The 18,116-nt window shown below is 38.3% G+C and overlaps 1 protein-coding gene across 1 annotated transcript in view; it reads right to left on the bottom strand.

The window, feature by feature from the left end:
* Positions 1–18,116, bottom strand: part of MDN1 (midasin AAA ATPase 1) — a 174,336-nt gene that overhangs the window by 100,876 nt on the left and 55,344 nt on the right. Inside the window, exons 18-32 of the mRNA XM_078447133.2 lie at positions 17,415–17,559; positions 16,844–16,940; positions 14,991–15,104; positions 12,601–12,748; positions 11,692–11,802; positions 8,617–8,768; positions 7,923–8,101; positions 7,112–7,320; positions 6,799–6,945; positions 5,431–5,572; positions 3,923–4,057; positions 3,703–3,841; positions 2,963–3,101; positions 2,569–2,699; positions 464–608 (exon numbers count right to left, since the gene is read on the bottom strand). Coding sequence (XP_078303259.2) covers positions 464–608; positions 2,569–2,699; positions 2,963–3,101; positions 3,703–3,841; positions 3,923–4,057; positions 5,431–5,572; positions 6,799–6,945; positions 7,112–7,320; positions 7,923–8,101; positions 8,617–8,768; positions 11,692–11,802; positions 12,601–12,748; positions 14,991–15,104; positions 16,844–16,940; positions 17,415–17,559 — 2,133 coding nt within the window. The remainder of the gene's footprint in view (positions 1–463; positions 609–2,568; positions 2,700–2,962; positions 3,102–3,702; positions 3,842–3,922; positions 4,058–5,430; positions 5,573–6,798; positions 6,946–7,111; positions 7,321–7,922; positions 8,102–8,616; positions 8,769–11,691; positions 11,803–12,600; positions 12,749–14,990; positions 15,105–16,843; positions 16,941–17,414; positions 17,560–18,116) is intronic.

Here is an 18,116-nt window from a genome sequence, read left to right on the forward strand (position 1 = left end):
CCCAGTGTTGGGCTCTGTGTTGAGTGGAGCCTTCTTGGGATTCTCTCTCTCTGCCTCTCTCCTGCTGGTGCCCTTTCTTGTGCATGTGTGAGCTCTCTCTCTCAAAATAAACTTTAAAAAAATAGATTAAATTTCAGTTTCATCTTTTCTCATCCATGAAAGTAGGAAAATAACTTTCATGCTAAGTTCTTGTGAGAATTTGTTATGGTGACATGTAAAGAGTTGAGTTGGGCAAAGCGACTGACACAATGAAATTTCAGACACATACACACCATGAGATGTAAAAATAAGGAAATGTTTTTGTCAGACTTCAATTTTGTAATAATTCTAAACTATCTTTCTAGGCATTAAATTATTACCCAATATAAAATTCCAAATGCATTTTTACATATTATATTTACAGCTACCAGTGAACTGAGGTCAAAACCTGGAAAAAAATTATGCTTCAGGAACACAATTTTACCTCTTTTTTTCCAAAGTCGCCCCCAGGGTTCATGGTTGCTAAGATACGGAATTTCTTCCCAGCAGTCAACAGCTCTACCTCATTATCCTTGTCTTCTACACTGCCTTTTTCAGCTAATACCAAGGACTTTTCCACTTCAAGGACACTAAAAGAAAAATTGGAGAATTAAGATTAGAAAAGGCTCATGTACTCTTCTATTTTGTGGTCTTCAACATTCTTTTAAAAAGGAAAAAAGTTATCTCTTCTGCTGAGCTTTCACTTTAATAATTTCCTACCACAAATTTTTACATGACTCATTATCCCAATTCCTGTGTAATGGAACAATATTTCTGATCGAAAGAAAAAAAAATTCCTTTTATCCATTTGTTTTAAAAATGCACAAAAATGCATTAAAAAAATACTCCATGCAAATATTCATGGCGGCATTATTCATAAAAGTAGAAACAACACAAATACCATCAAGTGCTGAGTAGATAAAAATACGGTATAACTATACACTGGAATACTCTTAGGAATAAAAAGGAACAAACTAACATAGGTTACAACATGGATGAACCTCAAAACGATGCAAAGTGAGAGAATAATCAATTTATATGAATGTGCTGAAAAGACAAATCTTTTCTCTTTTTTTGCAGAAAGTAAATTTTGCAGAAAGTTGCCTGGAGCAGGAGATGGCATCAGAAGTATACTGTAAAGGGGCTAAATAGATGCATCCTTCTGTGATGGCAGAAATATAAAACTGGGTTGTGGGGTCTCAAAACTCAGTAAATTTACTAACCTATTGAATTATACATTTAACATGGATACATTTTATGGTGTGCAAATTAAACTTCAAAAAAGAAAAATAGATATACATCAAAATTCATACTGGTCTGAGATTTTGAGGCCTTGCAGCCATAACATTTAGAATTCTGATTCTAGTTCTTTCAAAGAATTTAGATAATGGTCACATAAAATTTGCCTTAAAAAAGTTGTAGGGGCACCTGGGTGGCTCAGTCCGTCAAGCATCTGACTTCAGCTCAGGTCATGATCTCATGGTTCATGAGCTCCAGCCCCATGTTGGGCTCTGTGCTGACAGCTCAGAACCTGGAGCCCACTTCAGATTCTGTGTCTCCCTCTCTCTCTCTGCCCCTCCCCTGCTCGTACTCTGTCTCCCTGTCTGAAAAATAAACACCAAAAAATAAAAAAATTTAAAAAAAAAAGTTGTAACTTGGGCTCATTTGTTTTAGCCCTGACACACCACAGTGCCATCTTTCTGATTACTGACAGCAAAACAGAAAAACTAGGCCCCTTAAAGGACCCTGAGTGCTAAAGTCAAAACAAAACACAAAAACAGTAACTCATTATTATTTTCAAATATTTACTATGCACCTATGGAGAATATTACTGTGCACAAGAATTAATATCTATAAAAACCAGACCAGTAAAACAGTATGGAGGTACCTCAAAAAATTAAAAATAGAAGTACCATATGATCTAGTAATTCCACTACTGGATATTTACCCAAAGAAAATGGAAACACTAATTCAAAAAGATATATGCACCTCTATATTTACTTTAGCATCATCTACAACAGCCAAATTGACAAGCAGTCCAAATGTCCACCGATAGATGAATGATTAGAGAAAACATGGTATATATACACATAGAATGGAATATTATTCAGCCATAAAAAGGAATGTAATCCTGCCATTTGCAACAATATGGATAGAACCAGAGGTTACAATGCTAAATTAAGTAAGTCAAAGAAAGACAAATATAATGATTTCACTCCTAAGTAGAATTTAAGAAAAGAAACAAAGAAAAAAAGAGACAAACCAAGAAACAGACTCTTAACTATAGAGAAAAAAACTGATGGTTACCAGAGGAGAGGTAGTTGGGGGGATGGGTGAAATAGTTGAAGGAGATTAAGAGTATACGTATCACGATGAACACTGTGTAACATATAGATTACTGAATCACTACATTATACACCTACCTGAAACTAATATAACACTGTGTTAACTAGATGGGAATTTTTTAATCTTTAAATTAGTTTAAAAAAATAAATAAATAACCAGACCATCACAAACATCAAGCACAGGGTAAATCTCTTACACATATACCTATTGAGTCTTTCCAGAACAGAGTCGTCAGCCAGTGAGATTTCATCCAAGAGAAAAAAGCCATCCTCCTTCATGGCCAGAACTAGAGGACCATCATGCCACTCAAAAAGCCTTGATGTATCAACTTCTTCCTACAATTTGGAAAAGAGGGGTGTGAAATTAAAGAGCAGATGGCTCCACAAGATTCTGCAGAAATTAAGGGTCTAAACATAAGGAAGAAAGCCTGTACAACAGGATGCTCATGAAGGCCTCTTGTAGACAAGTGAAAATCTAAAGATACGTATCAAACCTCAAATCAAAAATCTCACCATAAACAAATTCCACAGCTGATTCATGCACAGAACCAACTGCAGTTCTTCAAATGAATAAACACATCATTTATTACTGGACAAACCTTGTCCTTTGGCTTCTGTCTCACTGGTCGCAGCCCTCCCAGGAAATCCGATGTCTCCATGTGTAAGTGGCAGTTAACAGAGTATAGTTTCTGATTTGCCAAGCCTGCAAACATCTGACAGACAGTAGTTTTCCCACACCTGTTAAGAAATACACACCAGATTAGTAAGGACCATAAATTCCAAACACACACCCACAAACACCCCAGTGAGCAAAAGAGGGGAGCCCTGGTGAGGGCCTCACTAGAGCAGACACTGCAGGCCAACCCAGGACCTCTGCACCCTGGGCTAAGGGTACCCTTCCCCCAAACACCCGCACCCTACAACGTTCCTTATCTAGAAAAGCAAATACTGCATGAATTTCATTCTTTCCTACTTCTAATAACAACAACCAATGGATGGGAGAGAAATCCAATCCTTACAGACTTTCAAGTGATAGTATCTCATCTGCTGTTCTGTATATGTCTATAGAATGAATGTCACGATTCAGAAGAATTACAAAGAAAAAAAAACTGCTCTAATGATAATAATGCAAGACACCTTTTTTTCCATCACAAAAGTCTGAAGGAAAAGTAAACAATAGACCTCTTACGTGCCCTTTAAAAAAAAGAGGAAGGGAGAAAAGGAAAAGAAAAAACAAAGATTGTATTCCTGATAACCCTTCAGAGATAACTCAAGTACTCCCATGGAACTGAACTGATCCATCATAATGAGTTACAGTCACAGAAGCAGAGGAACTTACCCAGTGTCCCCAACCAGTAGCACTGGTTCACCAAATTCCAGCGCCCTTCCTACCAGCATCGCCAGTCTCCGCATGCCCTCAGTCCACACAATGTGGCTGAACTCAGATTCCAACATGGATACCCGAGTGGACAATTTACCTATAAAAGGCAGAATAAATATTTAGCTTCTAGTAAGAGTACAACTCAATTCATTTTCTCTGGATATTTTGACCTACTCACTCAGTAATTTTAAGACATTTTCTTTGGAGAAAAGGGATTGAGGACACAATTTTTTCTTGAAATGTTTTTCAATAACTTCTTGAATCACATCAATTTCCTCCTGCTTCCTGACTCGGCCTGCGAGCAGCATAAAACCTAAAAAAAAGAAAGAAACAAAGAAACAAAGAAACAAAGAAAGAAGTCATCAAGTGCCAAGTTATAATACCAAGGGATGTTCAGATTACGGAACAACAGGAACTCTTATAAGCTTGCAGGTGGAGAGGGTATCTAAAGAACTATTCTGGACAATTGGGAAAACCTACTGCAAATAACCAAATATGGATGCCTTGTGTCCCAGCAACAGGACTTCCAGGTAGACCCAAACACAAATAAACATGTGTGCACCAAAAGATATATAGAGGAAAGTTCAGGGCAGTTTAATTCATAACAGCTAAAAAGGGGAAATAACCCAAACGTCCATCAACAAGAGAATGAATAAATATATTACGGTATCTCTGTACAACGGGTTACAATAATAAGAAAAAAGAAATGAAGTCCTGATACACAGAGCAGCGTGACTGAACCTCACATTAGACTGAGTGAAAAGCCAAGCCTAAGGAGTACATACTGCATGACACTAGTTGAAACTCAAGCACAGGCAAAATCAAAGCAGTGGTGATAGATGTCAAAGCAGTGGTTACCTCCAAGGGAGGTTAAGACTGGCAAGAGCCATGAAGGAATCTTTTGAGGCACTGAAAAATATTCTAAACCTTGGTCTAGATGATGATTCACATGGACACATACATATGTAAAAAAAATATATCTTCCTTGTACATGAAAAAATAGAGCACTGCATTCATTTTACTGTACGCTATACCTTGACTAAAAAGTTTTCCCTTTAAAGTTTTCTAAAAAATGTGTTCCTCCATCTATCTACTCTTTACAAGAAAAAAAAAAAAAACTCTCAAGGGTTAGTTGTACTCTCCTTATTAAGGATTCTATTAATGACTCATTAGTACCTTTCAAATCAGAAGACTCTGAAATGCTTTCTTTCCTAGGATATAGAGAAACATACAAATTCTCCCCACGGATTAAACCAAAATGACCAATCAGGAGTCTCATGACATAACTGCTTTCTCTCAAAACTCTGATATTACCTGACCAAACCCGTCAGCTTTCTGTATAAGACAGAAGCACCACTATCCATGGTTACCGAGTTGCAGATAAATGGTAACAGAGACACCACCAGCCATTTGCCTAAAGTCTTATGGGCACCGTGCCCCTATCTGACTCTTACATGGAGGCACCTAGACCAAAGAGAAAACTGTAAAAATCCAAACATATTAACACAGATGCCTACAGAAAAGAACCATTTTCAAAAGCACTTTGCACTTGAGGGAGAAAGACTAAATCTGGAATACCTAGTAAAATATGTCTATAGATCACAATTTGGGAAAAACTTATTTTAATAAGAAAGTTAAATATCTAACATAACTAAACGGTTTGAGAACATCTGATTGAAAACATACCATCATCGGCTAAATGCTGTAGCCAGTCATACTCTTTCTCAGTCTGTTCAGCCAATCTGTATCTTTCAGCCCATCGAAACAGATCACGTAGGGTGATGAAGCCCTGTTTTCCAGCAAACACTGAAGAACTTCTGCGATAGGACTATTACAATATTAAAACAAATGAAAAAGGGTGATGGCAAGCACACTGTACAACCTATATAAAATTTTTTAGCAAACATAAGCTCCCATGAAAATGGTTCATCCCAGCGCGGCTGGGTGGCTCAGTCGGTTAAGCATCCAACTTCGGCTCAGGTCATGATCTCATGTCTTGTGGGTTTGAGCCCCACGTCGGGCTCTGTGCTGACAGCTCAGAGCCTGGAGCCTGCTTCAGATTCTGTGTCTCCCTCTCTCTCTCTGCCTTTCCCCTGCTCATACTGTGTCTCTCTCTCAAAAACAAACATTAAAAGAAATTTTTTTTTAAGTAAATGGAAAGTAATCCTTTGAAGATAAATATTCAAACTCATACATAAGAATATTAACAATGGGATTTCGAATCACAACACCAAAAAAAAAAAAAAAAAAAGGAATTCCATCTCCTATATCATACAGAAAAAGTTATGAATACAAATGGTGGCAAACATTATTCCCATAATTTGGGAACATAGAGGAGTATAACTGCTAATTATTATTAGCTTTCTAGAAGGTAAATGTGTATTAATTCTGATAACACTTCTAACACCTTAAAATGGGATACAAAAAACAAAAAAGTGTAGCTTTGCATAGTTGACAAGGCCGAGACATGAAAAAGGTATGTTTAGTTACGTCCATTCAAGGACTAGCTCCATTTAAAAAATAAAAACTATAGTTTGTCAATGCCAAATCCCAACCTAAACAAAATGTTCCAACATTGTCAACAAGTAGGGAACTGTTATCACATACAATTATGAGAAAATTTTTAACACGATATTAAATTATTCATTTATAAAACCAAAAAGTGGATATTTTTAAAAAAAAAAAATTTTTTTTTTAACATTTATTTATTTTTGAGACAGAGAGAGACAGAGCATGAACAGGGGAGGGGCAGAGAGAGAGGGAGACACAGAATCTGAAACAGGCTCCAGGCTCTGAGCTGTCAGCACAGAGCCCGAGGCGGGGCTCGAACTCACGGACCGTGAGATCATGACCTGAGCCGAAGTCGGACGCTTAACCGACCGAGCCACCCAGGTGCCCCCCAAAATTGGACATTAACAGAACACATTTTAAAGATACTATCTGTACTGTGAGAAAAAAAAAAATTAACAGACGGGAGAAGGCTATCAAATTTTAAATTTTGATCATCAAATATAATCAATACATTCCATTTGAAACTAAGTGATAGTGAAATACCTGAAGGTCCAGCATGACTTTAACCAACTTGCTACAATAGGAGGGTGGCAAACTACAGCGTTTATGCAAGATTGTCTCCAGCTCAGAACTAGGCAGTTCATCAAAATGCAGCTCCACAAACCGATTCCTGAAGGCTCTAGAAAGCACCTAGGAAACACATCAGAAAAAAAAAGTTTCCAAAACAGAGGCTCTGCTATACACCAGAAAAAGAAAAACCCTTCAAAAGAAGCAAAAAAAAAAAATTTCAGTCTTATCAAGGAAGATTTACTACTCAATGGGGTAACAAATGGAGTAAAAGGCAAATGCTACATACCTTTCTGCCTCCATAAAGTCCTGGGGGATTTTGGGTAGCAAAAAGCATGAACCGAGGGTGAGCTTTAACAACTTCTTGTGTTTCTGTGATGAGCAATTCACGGTTATCATCCAGTAATCTGTTCAGTGCCTCTAACACATCGGTAGGGGCCAAATTTAATTCATCTAAAATAATCCAATAGCCCTTTCTCATAGCATCAATAAGAATACCTTAAAAAACAAACACTGAGAATTAGTACGTAAGTTAGTCTAAGGTTTTAAAAAAATGTAATATACAAATCAACCAATACTAGAACATTAAATTTCAAAACAAATTACTCCCTACAGTTAGTCACGCCTCAAGATAACTTGTGACACTGAGTTATCAAGGAAGCACAATTTTTAATCAAAGTAATCCTTTTTATTTCACACAGAAGGGGAGCTAAGGCTGACAAATATCACATTTTCAACTTATTCCACCCCCCCCACCGCAGTCCAATTTCATTTAAATTACCACATTCCCATATCTATTCTCAGCTTCCCCTCTGTTCAACATTCACCCCGTTCTTCTGAGTCTCTGGGAAATGAAGTAGCAGTTCAACTGCACTCTACAAAACTTGGCAGTAGTCCTGTGTACAACTGATGAGATCAGTGGGGCTCAAAGGAAGCTGGACCCCTCACCATCATTCTTTAACCAGGGAAATCAGAAAAAAAGAAAAACCAGCTGTTATGGCAAAGGTCATGTACCTCAATTGGAAAGGATAAAGATTACCTGGGGAAATGGGTTTCAAAGAATGAATATCCACACACATGGAATGAAATAATAATCCTACCTTCTTTAAACACAAGCTTCCCTGAAGAGTCAGATGTGTAACAACCAATATACTCCTGAATATCTGTGTGTTCGTGATTGTTAATACGCACACAATGGTTACCAGTAGCTGCTGCCAGCCACCGGATCAGGCTTGTTTTACCAACTGATGTCTCTCCCTGAATCAACACTGGATAGGTTCTTCAAAACGTGAAACAATAAACCAATTTAAGAAAAAAAAAAAAGAAAGAAACCAGAATTAATTCAAGTAGTTTTAAAAAAGAATACAGAATTTATCAGCATAAAAGAATATGTTTATATACCTATGCATCACTAATGGAATGTTTCTTAAGTTCTGAGAAATTTCTATATAAAAATGGTTCCTTAAAAAATACAGAGGAAAACAATCTCAACCTTTCTTGCAGTACTTATGAGAAACAGTAAATGGGACTAGCTGTTACTCACTTAAATAATGGGAGGAGACAAGTATTCATCAGCCCAATACTGGAAAGCAACTTTAAAGATGGCCAAAATAATTGGTGGGTGTTGCTCCCACCAAAGGTATAACTAGAACAATGCTTTGTGCCAGGAGAAAAGTGACACATAGCCAGCGAACAACAAATACAGCACTTGGAAAATTATGGAAGTAAGACTAGAATGTCATTAACACCCATTCTGGTAAAGCTTCAGAGCAGCAAGAGAAAAGGTCCACATACCCTGCAGAAACCACTCGGACTATGTCTCTCAGGTTTAGCTTAACAGAAGACGTAAGAATGTAGGTCTCATCTATTGTAGGTTCCCTGTCTCCCACCGAAATCCAGTATCCTTCGACTTGGATAAGACGACCTCCTTTTGGTTCTGGAATAGGCTGAAAGACACAAGTTAGAGAAATAACCCCATAGTCCAATGACAACTATGGCTTTCTTTCAGAAAGGAGTGTAAGGTAGGAAAAGAAATTATCACCAAGAACGCTGCCCTGTTCTGAATGCTTTCAGCATTAAAGCCATAGGTGAAATGTGAAAATAAATTACTCTGAGGAATGAGATCAAAACAATGACACATGACACATACTCGTGTTAAAATCCAGGTGGGTGGTAGGTGTGTATGGGGAAGAAACTGAATCAAGTAAGTTCTCAAATAATTTATGATTCAGTTCTTTTCTTTCACCTATTAAATTTCCCACTCTGATGAAGTACTTTGATCAAAAACATGTACTTCATATAAACCATGTTCCTAAAAACAGGACCAACATTGAATTGAGGGAAATGGCCTTTGCATTATTACATCCTGGACTTCCTGGAAGACATTAAACAAACAAACAAACAAATAATAAAAGCCACCATCTAGAGAAATTAATCTATTCAGAATAATATTGTGGGGGCACCTGGGTGGCTCAATTAAGCGTCCGACTTCAGCTCAGGTCATGATCTCACGGTCCATGGGTTCGAGCCCCACATCTGGCTCTGTGCTGACAGCTCAGAGCCTGGAGCCTGCTTTGGATTCTGTGTCTCCCTCTCTCTCTGCCCCTCCCCTGCTCATGCTCTGTCTCTCTTTGTCTCAAAAAATAAATAAAAAATATTTTAAAAAATTAAAAAAAAAAAAGAATAATATCGTGGATGACAGCATAATCTTTTGAATATATGAAGTTGATTTCTACAAAACTCTCATTTTCATAGATCAAAAATGGTGAGATCTATAACTACAAAGAAGTGCTCTCCTCAAACATTTAGTTCCCTAACTTGAAGCACCATTGCAGTTACTGCTTTTAAGGGCTCCTCTACTGAGCTCAGGAGCAGTGGGGAAAAAGAATATTTAAGCCTCCAATCACGTGTAACCATGAGGAACACATACAAACAAAATGGCATTGAGATAATAATCAAAGCAAGCTTGAGTCTTTTTTTCAATGTTTTCATGTTTTACCAAAAGTAAATATTCATGTGTTACGTGTATAATTTTTACAATTTATTTATGTTGAGAGACAGAATGTATGTGCATGTGGGGCGCCTGGCTGGCTCAGTTGGTTGGGCAGCTGACTTCAGCTCGGGTCATGATCTCGCGGTCCGTGAGTTTGAGCCCCGCGTCGCGCTCTGTGCTGACAGCTCAGAGCCTGGAGCCTGTTTCGGATTCTGTGTCTCCCTCTCTCTGACTCTCCCCCATTCATGCTCTGTCTCTGTCTCAAAAATAAATAAACGTTAAAAAAAAAGTAAAAAAAAAACAAGAATGTATGTGCATGTGAATGGGGGAAGAGACAAAGAGAGAGAAAAGAAAACTTCCAAGCCCCAACATGGGGCTTGATCTCATGAACCAAACCATGAGATCATGACCTGAGCCGCAATCAAGAGTTGGACGCTTAACTGAGCCATGCAGGCGCCCCATTTGTATAATTTTTAAAGAGGAAAATATATTGAATCTAAAGTAGTCCTAAGTCCCTAAGGCTCTTTCTTCCTACAAAGGAATGAATCAACATAAAAAAGCATTTATTTGGTAAACTTACTCTGCATCTTTCAGTCCTATGTTATCCTATAATTTCCTTTGTCAAACTGAAATAGTTGCATTTTAATTTAGAAATTTTTTATTTTAGAGAGAACATGAGAGAGAGAATGTGCACAAATGGGGGAGGGGCTAGTGAAAGGGAGGAGTTGGGGGAGGGAGAAACCCAAACAGGCTCCATGCTCAGCACAGGGCTCGATCCCATGACCCTGAGATCATAACCTGAGCCGAAATCAAGAGTTGGGCACTCAACCAACTGAGTGACACAGGCAACCCAGTTACTGTGTTTAATGGGGGGGGTAGCCCAACCATCAATCAGATGTGAAGTGTGTACACAAATTATGGTACAAGCAACAAAATACTATGTAACCTTTAGAAACCATGTCACAGTGATCTCGGGTACAGAAACAAAACTATATCCAGTATACAGTTAGGCTAAGAAAAGAAGCTACAGAACAGTCTTATGAGATGGTCCTTTTTAATTTTTGTTAAATTTCATTTATTTATTTTGAAACAGAGAAAGAAAGAATAAGTGGGGGAGGGGCAGATAGAGGACAGAGAAAGAACCCTAAGCAGGCTCCATGCTCAGTGTAGTGCTCTATGCGGGGCTCAATCTCATGACTCAGATCACAACCTGAGCTGATATCAACAGCTGGGCACTTAACCAACTGAGCCACCCAGGTGCCCCAAGATGATCCTTTTAAAATCATTTATATTAGGTATGTGTATTAGAATTTGACTCTAAGTGGAGTAAGTCAGAAAGACAAATGCCATATGATTTCACTCATATGAGTCTGAAGAAACAAACAAAAAACAACAAAAAGACAAACCAAAAAACAGACTCTTAACTATAGAGAACAAACTGATGATTACCAGAGGGGAAGCGGGAGTGTGGATGGGTAAAACAGATGAAGGGATTAAAAGAAAATTCACTGTGATGAACACCGAATAATGTATAGAATTTTTGAATCACTATATTGTACACCTGAAACTAATAGAACACTGTAGGTTAAATAGAAATTAAAATAAAAACAAGAAAGAATTTGCCTTGGTAAATCTATACACACAGTCAGAATGTGAATATATAAGAAAATAAAAACATACATAATTTAGGTGGAAATGACTATAAGGCTTAAATCTCTAGTAGGAGTAGGATTATTGGGAATTTGCACCATCTAAGACACCCTCTAATATTTAAATCTTTTGCAACAGATTACTTCTGCAAAAAAAAAAAAAGCTGAAAAGTTGATAATTCAGCCATTCATTTACATTAAACAAGTCAAAAACATCAAAAAACATACCTGCTTCAGCAGACTTTTTACACTGCCAGAGATAAGGTGTTGACAAATGAGCTTCTGAACTACTGGATGTGATGCCCTATCAAGCTGTGTTAAGAAACCCAAACAAAAGCCCTAGGGAAAAAAAAGAACAAACAAATATGCATAAAACTAATTACCCTTCTGCAGTAACAGGCCAACATATTTCGGGAACAAAATTCAACCTTCTTAGATGGCACTGGTTCCCAGAACTATTTTTTTTTTTCCTTGAGGGAGGGAGGGAAGGAGGGGCAGAGAGGGAGAGAAGGGGAAGGGAGAGAGGGAGAGAGTGGGGGGAAAGAGAAAGAGAGACAGAGAGAGAGAGAGAATGAGAATGGAAGGGGCAGAGGAAAAGGGAGAGAGAATACTAAGCAGGCCTCACACCCAGTGCAGAGCCAAAATCAAGAGTTAAATGCTTAACTGACTGAGCCACTCAGGCATGCAATCCCCCCATCCCCCTCTGCTGAACAACTTTTATTTATTTTTTTAATGTTTATTTTTGACAGAGAGAGAGAGAGACAGCGTGCGCAAGCGAGCACGAGCCGGGGAGGGGCAAAGAGGCAGGGAGACACAGAATCTGAAGCAGGCTCCGGGTTCTGAGCTGTCAGCACAGAACCCGACGTAGCGCTCACACTCACAGACCGTGAGATCATGACCTGAGCTGAAGTCGGACACTCGACCGACTGAGCCACCCAGGCGCCCCATGCTGAACAACTTTTAAATGTGACAGGATGGTAGAAGAAGGTCAGGGTAGTGCTGGTATGAAATGTTCTGGGCTTATCTGACTAAATGGAAAACACAGGCAAACCTGGCAGACACATAATCACTCCCTCCCTTCTGACGGTGAGCCCATCTGCCAAGCTCCCATACAAAAAACACAGACTTTAGAAAGACCTCATAGAGTGAGCGCTGGATGTTGCTACACGGATTGGAGGCTGCAAATCGCAGGGCCCTGCAAAGAGTCCGAAGGCTGTAGTGAGGTCTATGGCCAGTTCCATCCACTAATTTTGTCCCAGAGTCTTTCCGTAGAGCTGTGTACAAGCTACAAAAAGGACAGAGTTCAGGTGACTTATTAATTGATTAGCATTCACTATTTTGCTGTTATTCCAATTTTTCTACATAAGGCCCAAAGCCATTTTCCCAGAATTAGATGGTTAAGCTTGCATACAACTTGCTAGAGCATTCACCAAAACCTCTCACATTCTCTTTTAAATCTATTTTTCACACACTCACAGACTCTTTCAAAAAAAGGATCTATCAATTTCCTTTAGGATGAAAAGAGGAGAGGTGAGAAACATTGGATTCTTAACAAAAAGAGAGACAGGAGAGGCCTTTACCAAGAATATATAGAGTCCAAACATAATGTTTCAGAGTTAGCTCTAATACAATGGGGAAATAAAGTTCTTATGTAAGCGATAATAGTGATGGATAAGCACAGAGAAAACTCATGGTGTTCTGAAAGGTCATAGATGTGGCCATAATCAATAATGACAAAATTTAAAAAGCATGAATATAAGGTGACTGTTACTGTTATCATTGCCATAGGCTTTAGGGGTCCAGAAGATGCCAAGATGGAAGAAGTTTCAGACTGAAACATGAAATGCAAGAAATTTAAAATTTCATGAAACTGATGATCAGCTACACAAGACCAAGAGTAACCAAATGTGTGTCACAGATGAAATCCAAGTGCTTGCCCAAATGGGATCTGGCTTGCCTCTTTGCAATTTAGCTATATATTCTTTTTTGTGGAGAAAGTGGCTACTTACTACTCGTACTATTAGCATTTTACAAGAGCCTCTGCTTTATCTAGCCTGTTTTATCTCCACTTTTGAATTTTAACCACACATATTTATACTCCTGTCCAAAGTCTTTTTTTTTTTTTTTCCAACTTTTTTTTTTTTTAATTTATTTTTGGGACAGAGAGAGACAGAGCATGAACGGGGGAGGGGCAGAGAGAGAGGGAGACACAGAATCAGAAACAGGCTCCAGGCTCCGAGCCATCAGCCCAGAGCCCGACATGGGGCTCGAACTCACGCACCGCGAGATCGTGACCTGGCTGAAGTCGGACGCTTAACCGACTGTGCCACCCAGGCGCCCCAAGTGTTCCAATTTTAGAACGTGGTATTGGTAAACCATTTCAAAGCATTTTCATAAATGCCTCCTTAACTAACCTATTTAAAATAGGGCTCTAAGCCTGTATGTTGTAATCCCCATTTTGTGGTGTTATTTTTATTCACTTAACACAACCTAAAATTACAGTATGTATCTCCTTATTTATTGGTTACCTTCACCTCTTGAATTAAAAGGTCTATGAGGAGAACCAGGATTCTGTCTCTTATTTATAGCTGTATCCCTAGTACCTGGGCAACTCAGTAATTATTTGTATAAAAAATAAGGAACAAACCACAAAATGCAAAGTAAAACATTAATATGATCCTATTTCAAAACTTTACACAGGGGGCACCTGGGCAGCTCAGTTGTTTGAGCATCCAAGTTGATTTCAGCTCAGGTCATGACCCCAACATCGTGGGATCAAGTCCCTCATTGGGCTAGGCACTGAGGATGGAGCCCGCTTAAGATTCTCTCTCCCTCCGCTCCCCTCCCCTACTCGCCCTCTCTCCCTCCCTCCCTATAAATTAAAAACAAAACAAAACAAAACCAACTTACATAGTGTGTATTTCTATCTAGACAACAGACAAAATTAACTAAGTGACATGCCCAGGACGAAAGAATTCGTTTCTGACACAGCCTGTATGAGAATCCAGTTATCTGATATAAAAGATTATGCCCTATCCACAAGGCATAAAAAACAAAAACAGAAAAACAAAAAAGAATCAAGAAAGCACCAAGCCACATGGCCAGTCTATATGTTTTTCAGTTAAGCCTCAATTAATTCTAAACCTGAATCCCTTATTTTACCAACCTTTTCCCCCCTATATCCCACATAAGTAGTATGCAAACTGCAAAAATTAAGATTTCATCAAGACAGATCAAAAGAGAAGCCATTTACATCTTCCACGGATGCAAACTCTTAGCTATGAATACAAAAGTAATTAGGAGAGCATTATCCAATTACTTAAATATTCTCATACGTGGTGATTCTTAAGCTTGTCAATGTAGCTTCATTAGGAAAATCCAAAGGAGATCATAAGGTCCCTACTTTAAAACAGAAACCTTAATGATAATCCTTCTCTAGCAAAAAAGAAATAATAAATATAGATGCATGAGGCATACATTGTTTGTTCAGGGGAAAAGTTTATCAAGAGAAACCAAAGTGAACCTACTTGATAATTCCTTGCACTGTGATCTTATTCACACTCAGTCCTTTCAGATAATCCACAATAAGAATCTGTAAATCTTCTTTACTTTCCAATTCTTCTACATAAAGTTCTGTGAACCTGGAAGACAATTATTATTACAGAATTAAAATTTTGAGGAATACAACTATTTTGACAATAAAAAAATAGAAAACACAAGAAGTTATGTAAACTCATTTGAACTTTTTACAGTATAAACTATAAAAGCCTTTCATGTATGAGAAAGAACGAAATATGGCCCTTTGTAGCAACGTGGATGGAACTGGAGAGTGTGATGCTAAGTGAAATAAGCCATACAGAGAAGACAGATACCATATGTTTTCACTCTTGTGTGGATCCTGAGAAACTTAACAGAAACCCATGGGGGAGGGGAAGGGGAAAAAAAAAAAAAAAAAAAAAAAAAGAGGTTAGAGTGGGAGAGAGCCAAAGCATAAGAGACTGTTAAAAACTGAGAACAAACTGAGTTGATGGGGGGTGGGAGGGAGGGGAGGGTGGGGGGTGGGTATTGAGGAGGGCACCTTTTGGGATGAGCACTGGGTGTTGTATGGAAACCAATTTGACAATATATTTCATATATTGAAAAAAAAATTTTTTTTAAATAATAAAAGCCTTTCATGTAGATACATATGGACCATAATGAAATGAAAGATAAATGTTGCCAAAAATTTATTTGCATGTAATGAAGTTTTTCATGTACAGTCCTTACAAGAGTTACAAAAGTAAGACATCTGTCCTCATTTTCAGAGGTGTTTTTGATTCTAACTACATGTAATAAAACATACACGCTGCAACAACAACAGAACAGTATCAACATCACCATCAAAAATAAAATCATGGGGGCGCCTGGGTGGCGCAGTCGGTTAAGCGTCCGACTTCAGCCAGGTCACGATCTCACGGTCCGTGAGTTCGCGCCCCGCGTCAGGCTCTGAGCCCCGCGTCAGGCGCTGGGCTGATGGCTCGGAGCCTGGAGCCTGTTTCCGATTCTGTGTCTCCCTCTCTCTCTCTGCCCCTCCCCCGTTCATGCTCTGTCTCTCTCTGTCCCAAAAATAAATAAAAAACGTTGGAAAAAAAAATTTAAAAAAAAAAAAAATAAAATAAAATAAAATCATGGGGAAAAAATGATAAAATTGTAGGAGCAAAGGAAAATACATAATGAAGTTTATAACATTTTCCTAAGAAGGTTTTATTACTCATATAATGGAGGGAAGAATCTAATAAAATTTTAACACCATTTTAAAACACGAAATTCAACAAAAGATCACCAACAAAATTAGATCATTCACCTTTTCCCAAATGCTACATATATAAGATACCAACAACTAAGTACCTTGTTGGTGTCAGTCAGTGCTTAATGATGAAAACTGAAACTTAAAAGGCTTTTTACAAATCACTGGTCTCGTCCAAAGGGATTCCATTCCTAAAATACACTTAAACATTTATCAGTATGTGAAATTTCTCTGGTAACTACAAAGATATTTGAAGGAGGAAAAAATTTTGTTTTCAACAATATCCATGATCCATTATGTGTCATACTAACAACCTAAAGGAAAAATTCTCTAGTGTTTTGGAGTCCTCTGTATTCCTACCATCTGGAGAAAGTAGAGGAATATGACACATAAGGAAGGATTCCGCTTATCAGAGATCAAGAAATTTCAAGCATTTTTATGAGGTTTGGTTGTGTTAGTGTTACCAATCAATAAACAAAGAGAACTAACTAACTAACTAAATAAATAAATAAATAAATCCATCCGTCCGTCCATCCATCCATCCATCCATCCATCCATCCATCCATCCCCAGGAACCAGTCCATGTCTCCTCACCTGTTTCTTATACCTGGTGGAAGATTCCTTTTGCCCACATCTGTTGCTGGGTTCATACAGGCAAATAAACGGAAGTCGGGATGACGAACCAGTGGTTCTGTTAAGAGAAAATTATAAATTCTCTACTGGTAACATCAAGTCATCAGCCTTAGGTCCACAGAGGAAGACTATCTAACGCCCCAAAACTTAAGGCCAAGACACCCTGCCTCAGACTGTTACTGCTGGCTGCTTAAACCATCCTTGCTTTTTCTGAAACCCCACTGAACAGTTTCCAGGCCTATATACCCCTTAATCTTCTGCTGCCATTCCACCATCTTTTAAGGTATCATTGTTCATTATATTGAACAGCAGATATTTTGTCACTGAGTATGCACATCTATTACCTACTACCCAAGTAACTTGACAAATTATCTTATTCTTTGCATTCCCCATGCTACCTAACTTGGCAGAAAATTAGTACTATGGAATGAACACTGGGAGACCTATGTAACACACCTAACCAAAAGAATCTTACTCTAAAGAGGACACAAGGCCTGGTGCCAAATCAAACCCCAAAGGGATCAAGTGCTACCTGTATCTCCTCGATCTAGCAACACCAGTGAGCCAGAGGAGCCTTCGAGTAAACCACTGAGACATTCTAATGTTTCCGGAGCAGCCAGATTAATCTCATCCAATAAGATCCACTCTCCTTTCTTTACAGCTTGAGCTAGTGTACCCTAAAAAAAGATAAAGTAAAATGTTAAAAATCCATTTCAAATAAAGATACACTCACCAAGAGCAGTTATACAAGCAGGATTAGAAATAAGAGGCAAGGGCAAACCTCTTGTACTTGATGAGCTTTCACCCTAAAGGCCCAATGGCTGCCAGCTTGTTGTCAGAGCTAAGGCCAAAACAACCTTTTTTAAATGTCCAAAAGGGTCAAGGGAATATCTTTGAGCCTAACAGAGAGATCCAACAAAGTAAATCATCTCAGGAGATACATGGTAAGGTAACTGGTAACTTATAATGTATTCAGATGTTTATAGGTGCCCAAATGGTTATTAAAAGCACCCAAAATAAATACAGGGCCAGTATACTGACGAGTATGCAAAGATGAAATAAATGACTAAATCAAGAAGGTACAGTGGTTGTTAACACATAGCCTTTCACATTTGTTGAAGAATATCAAAATAAATCTTTCTCATCTTTACTGAGTTATCTTTTCAAGTTCTACTTCCAAGAACACTGAAAGATAAATATTAAAATCTACTCAGGTGACAGAACATCAAAAATT

The sequence above is a fragment of the Panthera onca genome, chromosome B2 (genome assembly GCF_046562875.1).
Source record: "Panthera onca isolate mPanOnc1 chromosome B2, mPanOnc1 haplotype 2, whole genome shotgun sequence".
NCBI classification, from domain to species: domain Eukaryota; kingdom Metazoa; phylum Chordata; class Mammalia; order Carnivora; family Felidae; genus Panthera; species Panthera onca.